General features: G+C 35.7%; 1 protein-coding gene across 4 annotated transcripts in view; it reads left to right on the plus strand.

The window, feature by feature from the left end:
• Positions 1-5,841, plus strand: part of Rab23 (RAS oncogene family member Rab23) — a 177,765-nt gene extending 171,924 nt beyond the window's left edge. For all 4 annotated transcript variants that reach the window (XM_067114198.1, XM_067114200.1, XM_067114201.1 and 1 more), the window contains 2 exons: positions 2,744-2,907; positions 3,280-5,841. In XM_067114198.1, coding sequence (XP_066970299.1) covers positions 2,744-2,907; positions 3,280-3,389 — 274 coding nt within the window. In that variant the 3' untranslated portion in view covers positions 3,390-5,841. The remainder of the gene's footprint in view (positions 1-2,743; positions 2,908-3,279) is intronic.
• Positions 5,842-6,940: the final 1,099 nt, after the last annotated feature.

Below are 6,940 nucleotides of genomic sequence, written 5' to 3' on the forward strand. Positions count from 1 at the left end.
TATATATATATATATATATATATATATATATATATATATATATATATATATGTATATTCATGAATTTTTATCACATCACTGTGACATTTTTTATACAAACATTAAGCTACAAGTGGCTTTCGATATCCAATTCACACTGCTTCGGGAATATCACCGAAGGGGAATTATAAGTGATGAATGGTTTGGCACCTTGATAGTCCAGTGGTCTTGAACGTCAACTGGAACGTTGGTTCGCACTATCGAGTGTTCGAGTTACTTAGGTACCAAACCATTTATCATACATAATTCCCCTTCCGTGATATTCCCGCAGTAGCGTGAAATGAATATTAACGACATTTGTAGCTTAATGTTATATATATATATATATATATATATATATATATATATATATATATATATATATATATATATATATATTTTTTTTTTTTTTTATTTATTTGTGCGTGTATGTGTGTGTGTGTGTACGTGTGAATCAGCACAGGTAAAGCTAAGGAACCCTAAATGACTTTGAGAAAGGTCGTACGAGTATAATCATTAAAAGGCAAATAAAAAGGGGCCATCGTCGTTTGCCCACTAAATGTCCAAGTCAACATCGTGACTGTTCCAAGAGCCATTTCCTCTGGAATGCTCGTCTCTTGTTTTGTGTCCACCGTCGAGATTCCTTATCTATGGCTGGCAGACATTAAAACCCTTTCGTAGACCTGCTGTTCAAATTCCGTCCTTTTATGTGTTCGGTTGCGGATGTTTTTCTTTATTTTTAACATTTTAGGCTTTGATGTATATAGTACCTCCATCTTGTCTTCTCGAGTGTTGGTCTCATGCAATTTAGCATTTACTATTGGATTTTTCAAGAGTCCTGTTTTTCAACTGATAGATTACAGGAAAAGTACAGTTGTACAGTGAGAGTTATGATCACTAATAACGAAGAATTAATGAGATATTGTGTGTTATAATCAATCTGAATCTAATTGTAGATGATCTCACTATCATCTTATTGACTTGTTGTTTTGTATTATTGTGAATTACATTTACAGTACATTTCCATAATTATTTTTATAATGGTTAATATGGATTTATCAGATTATCTGGTAAATGTTTAACCAATTTCGTTCGTGAATATTCTCTTTGGCAGCCATCCCATGTGATCTTTGCTGGTGGTGAGATCTCTAAAAGTAGACTTGGCTCGATTTTTATTTTTCTGTAAAAGAAAACTATTGTACCGGCTTTGTCTGTCCGTCCGCACTTTTTCTGTCCGCCCTCAGATCTTAAAAGCTACTGAGGCTAGAGGGCTGCAAATTGGTATGTTGATCATCCACCCTCTAGTCATCAAACATACCAAATTGCAGCCCTCTAGCCTCGGTAGGTTTTATTTTATTTAGGTTAAAGTTAGCCACAATCATGCTTCTGGCAACGATATAGGACAGACCACCACCGGCCGCCGTGGTTAAAGTTTCATGGGCCGCGGCTCATGCAGCATTATGCCAAGACCACCGAAAGATAGTTCTACTTTCGTGGCATTGATTATACGCTGTAGCGGCTGTACAGAAAACTCGATTGCGCCGAAGAAACTTCGGCGCATTTTTACTTGCTTTTTATGAGATGAGCATCCAGTTACGCCAAGCCTATCTAATAATCTGGTCAACGGACCCTAACGTGTAAAGATATTACTGTCACATCTTTAATGTTGAAATGTAAATGCTGTGGTTACATATTACAGACTTCTGTAAAACAGTCGGTACTCCTCCCGAAGTCCTTATGCCTCAGGCAACGTGTTTCATGTTAACTGTTTTTATCTGGCGTTCTTCGACATCGATGACTTTTGATTTTATGTCAGTATATGGTCAAACTCAGCCATAGCCGTGGTTAACGAGTCTGAAGGTTTCATTATCGTACCATGGCAACTTATCGGGAAAAAATCGGACACACTGTTGGTCTGAAGATTACCAAGTTTATTCAGAAGTTTTTCCCTATCTCTCCTTCAGCTATTCTTACAGCATATCCACAACATCTCAGTCTAGCGTTCTGTTATTTTGCAATAATATGTTATATTCAAGTACCCTTTAACCTTCCTTTCTGTGCTTCTAGAGTAGTATAACCGAGGACTTGTAAACCCAGTGCATAGGCACTGCCCTAAACATAACACCCTGCCATTCCATATGTCATGTCAATATGCGTACTTTTGCGCTATCTGCTATTTTATTTTCTGTATAGGAATGTTCATGTCCTCACTCTTAATATCAGTATGAGTATTGTAAAACTCCAATGAAAGGTTTAGGCATTGATAACACATTGTAAAATCATTTTTCTCCTCACTTAAAATCGTTTAGTTGAGGGATGTATCTTCAATTTTTATGTCTGCTTTAAAAGTGTCTTTTTTAAACAAAATTATATTCGTGAGAGAGGCTTTGCATGATTTCTGCTACAATATTTTGGGGTTATATGATTTTTTTTTTTTTTTTTGCCGGGAAGGCCAGCAACATGTACATTCAAATACAGCTTTACGAGTTATAGGGCTGTATGTCCTCTTCCCGAAAGAATTCGAAAGAAGAAATAGGAATTAGATATTTAAAACATGGTGGTGGAAGAGGAACGTGCAACAAGATTGGTTAAAACTACCATGAAATATATGTGCAATATCGTTTTTCCTCTCTTTGCCTAAGCGTCTTCACTCTCTCTCTCTCTCTCTCTCTCTCTCTCTCTGTCATGTGATGCATTATTCTTTATTCGTCTTATTTATCAACAGGGAGGAGGTGGAAAGCTTCGCCAGGGACTGCCGCATGAGGTTATACCGGACTTCTGTCAAGGAGGACCTCAACGTAGACCAGGTTTTCAATTACCTTGTGGAGAGATATCTAGCTCTCATCTCACAGCCTGAAGATATTTACGCTTCGAAAGATGTTACTGAGAGTAAGTAGAGTACGATGTTAGATTCTTGGATTTTTCCATAGTTTTTATTCGTAATTTTTAAAATTTTTGTAAACAAATAGATTGTACTTTACAGAGAACCCATGGCTTCCTCATTTTTATGAAACAGTACATATTCACTCTTTAGGAGTTGTAAAAGAAAGCTTTTCAACTGACTTAACGTTAAATCCTGAACAGTTCTGATATAAATGTGTCAATGTCTTTATACCTTTTGTTATAAAACTAATCTTAGACTAATAAAGTGCTCTCCCATCTTTCATGACAGTCAGTAAAATGTTATACAACAATAATGACTTATAAAAATCCATCTGCTTAACCCTTTCATATCAAACTACACTGAGACTTTCCTTTCAGCTATCTTCGGAAATCCTGCCAAATTAAAGAAGGGCGACACCATCACTTTGAACGGGAAGAAAAAGTCTTCGAAGAAGCAGCTCATCAAAAATGCATGCAAAGTCATATAAGAATTTAGGGGCATATAATTAATGATAATGGGTTAACTTCTGACATAATGTAAGCGTTATCAACTCAGTGTGCTGTCAACCACACATTCTAATTGCACTTGGGGGAATTATTTTCCTTGCCTTTTTTGGCAGGGAGGGTTTTCTTGAAGAATTATTGCTGGATACCATATCATACCTCTAACCAAGATTAAATTGATTTTAAACTTTCTGGGAAAAGAAGGAAAAAGGCGTCAAAGGGAGTGAAGACCAGCTCTGAAAACCCTTCGAAGGTTAAGGTTTTACTGAAATGATAACTGGTCCAGTTGTCTGTATGGAAATTTGTTGATGTTGTGAGCTCAATTTCATTTCTTTGTATGGGTTTTTCATGTGATTCTTCATTAACTCACTGGTGTTAATTACCAGCTGTTAGCCCCATGTTGAATTTCCATCTTCTCTCTTTGTTTTCACTAAAAAGAGAACTGTAGTGTCCTATAAAGGAAAATATTTTGATCTACCAAAGAGGTGTCAATGGATAGCTTTGCAAGCCTTTTGATAGAGCTGAATGAGTCTGCCATTTGCAGAGATTGATGTATATTCATAAATGTTCACAACCCAGCAATGCTGGGAGCAGTTTTAGTTTCTCGTTTACCTTCTGTTGAAGTGACAGAAAGAATGGCATGTGCATTGGTGCTACAGAAGATATTAGGCCGAAAGGACTTTAGACCAAAGTATGTAAAGATATGATGGTGCTTTTGCCAACTGCTAAAAATGTAACCCTTTTTTGCTTAGGTCTTTTCTTATAGCTAAACGTATCATAATACTGTACATCATATCAACATCTGTCATATGATGACTGTTCTTTAGTTTTCTGTGAGATCACAAGAGACATTCATAATCCTTCACCATCTCTTGATTTTTTTGAGCTTTTAAGTTAGAAATTTATAGTAGGCATTTATAGATCCTCTTCTCAGACTATGAAATATAGCGAGGTTAACATTTTCTAAGGTTCTGCTGTTGCGATACATCGTTCTTATTTTCGTTTTCTGAAAAATGATCCTGAATGGGTAATATAAATGTAAGAATGTTCTTTGAAAATGCGAAGCGTAGGTACTTTCGCAGATAGCTGCCTAGATTGTAAATTTGCTACGATAGTTTACTACAGGCTTCTTTCATACAGAGCTTAAATGAATAGTAATTCATACTGTGATAGATAAGAGCCGTCCATAATTTCAACTTTTGAGAAGTGATATTTTTTATGAATCTGACAATCCAGTATCCTGAAAACGAAGATTTCCGAGTGATCCCCTGTGGTTCAGTGAGGTTGGAAGGGGTGCTGGTTCAGCATTGTTGTTTTGGCTAGAAGTATCTGAGATCACTTTCAAGGTACGCCATTTTATTGTCTTTTTATGAAATGAAGAATGCAGGTGAACTGTTTTAAGTCGTATTTCAGCTTGCAAAATCTATGAATGTGCTGTATAAAACAGTGCATGTATGATGATATTATTTTGTTCCAGACATATACATCAGTAAGCATAATACCTTTTAATTAAAACAGAATTTCGGAAATGTAACCATAATGTGTACTGCTAAAAGAAACTATATAGCACGTTATAAGCAGTCAGTATCGCCTAAAAGTAGATACCAGCAGTAAACCCCCTCCTTGGAGAATGAATCACGGACCACTAAAGAAGTAGGAAAAAAAGAGGAGTTTTTTTTAGAGGTTATTATGAAAAACCCGATTAGGCAATATGCATTCATACCTTGTAACTTTTGCACTTAAGAATCCTCTCCGAGGAAACGTACATGTATATTGTTGTCAATTTATAGGCTCGAGAAAAAATGAAACATTAATCGTGAACTTACGTGTGTGGTTATAGTCCTTCGTTGCGTTTTAATATAAGTGTCTTTTACTTACATTAGTGTGAAGGACACATGGCGTAATTTCACATCTGCAGAAGGTTTCGTGAAAAGTAGATTGTGAGAAATCTGGTGTTGTAACAACTGTAATTATCAATAACTATGTGAAAACTGAATGAGTAGAAATGTAGAAATGTCCTTATATAAAACTGCAGATTATATACCGTCCAAAGCAAATTACGATCATCCATCATAGTTTATTAACTGGATCAGTCCAGACAGCTTATTCATCTATGAAATTTAAAGTAGAACTGAACACATTAATTTTTGGAAGGGGGTTGATGGTCTCCAAGATCACAGTAGTCAAAAGCACGGAATTACACGAAACAGCCGCAACTTGTTCTGCAATATGACCATTAGTAGTCCTGTTAGAAATCCCTGTGATACAGGTAATCATTATAATATGAGTGGGGAATTTAAGTTCTGTCAAATTAAGAGGGAACAAATCCTTTAACCTTCATGCCTGTCTTAGTCCTATGTTGAGGAATAAAAAAAAAAAAAAAGATGAACGTCTAAATCTGTGTTGCAGCATGTTCCACAATTGAAGTGAGAAAAAGAACGCAAGGAAAGGAAATAAAGCTCAAATATTACACGCAACTAAAAGCAAGATTGTGGAAAATTATGCCACCTAGAGAACAACAGACAAGAGAAGGCAGAAACTAGCACTAAAGTGTTAAAGAGGAGAGCAGGGAGATATCATTGGATGTTATTCCTTGTAAATGGAAAACTTGACGTAAAAAGAACTTGATTGGTGATGGTGAAGATAATGGCAGAAGGACCTAAGCATATAAACATGTATTTTCATCATGTAAATCCCACACAGTGCTGTAGCAGTCAGTAAAAACATGGTTCAAACATCATCTGAAAACCACTCTCATATAATTGTGTAGACTTCCTCTAGCAAAATAATGAATGGAGACTCATACTTTCTCAAAATCACCAATTCCAAATTACGTAGGTGTGTAAATAACAATCATTGCTTTTGTAGATGGTGTTTTATCACAGCTGTATATGTGTACATATATCTTATCTTCCTCATTAATCAATCATATATTCTAGAGTAATTGTTAATCTTACATTTGGCAGTTCTGCGTACGCAGTACTGTAAACAATAGTTTTATTTTTCCCCTTACCTATGATAACCTATGGGGATAGACTGTATATTTTTAATGTAACCTTTCAAGGATATCCATAATTTTATAACCTAAGGATATTCAGCATATAATTTGTATGGGATATACAGTACACCCTAAACTACAAAGGAATTATACAATACTGTGGCCCTGAACATTATATGCTAAACCTTTGAGGATATGCAGTATATGACAAACTTTTTAAGGTATTTACATTTTAAAACTAGTGAGAGATATACACTATATATATAACCAGTTAAGAGTATGCAATACACTTAAGGGATATACAGCAATTGTCACAATCATGAAGGTGGGTGTAAGATACTCCATGTAACCTTGTACTGTAATGGAAGGAAGACTTGTCATATCACAGTCACCTTTTCGCACAAACACTGGACCTTTCAACAATGTGCCATATGTGCCGTAGTGTCAAATTTGGCAGTGGAAGTGAGCAATACGATGCTTCAAGGCAGCCGTTTTTATTTGGTTCTATTCCGTTATTGAATAACTGGCATAATTCAA

This window comes from Macrobrachium rosenbergii, chromosome 13, assembly GCF_040412425.1.
Source record: "Macrobrachium rosenbergii isolate ZJJX-2024 chromosome 13, ASM4041242v1, whole genome shotgun sequence".
In the NCBI taxonomy this organism is placed as follows: domain Eukaryota; kingdom Metazoa; phylum Arthropoda; class Malacostraca; order Decapoda; family Palaemonidae; genus Macrobrachium; species Macrobrachium rosenbergii.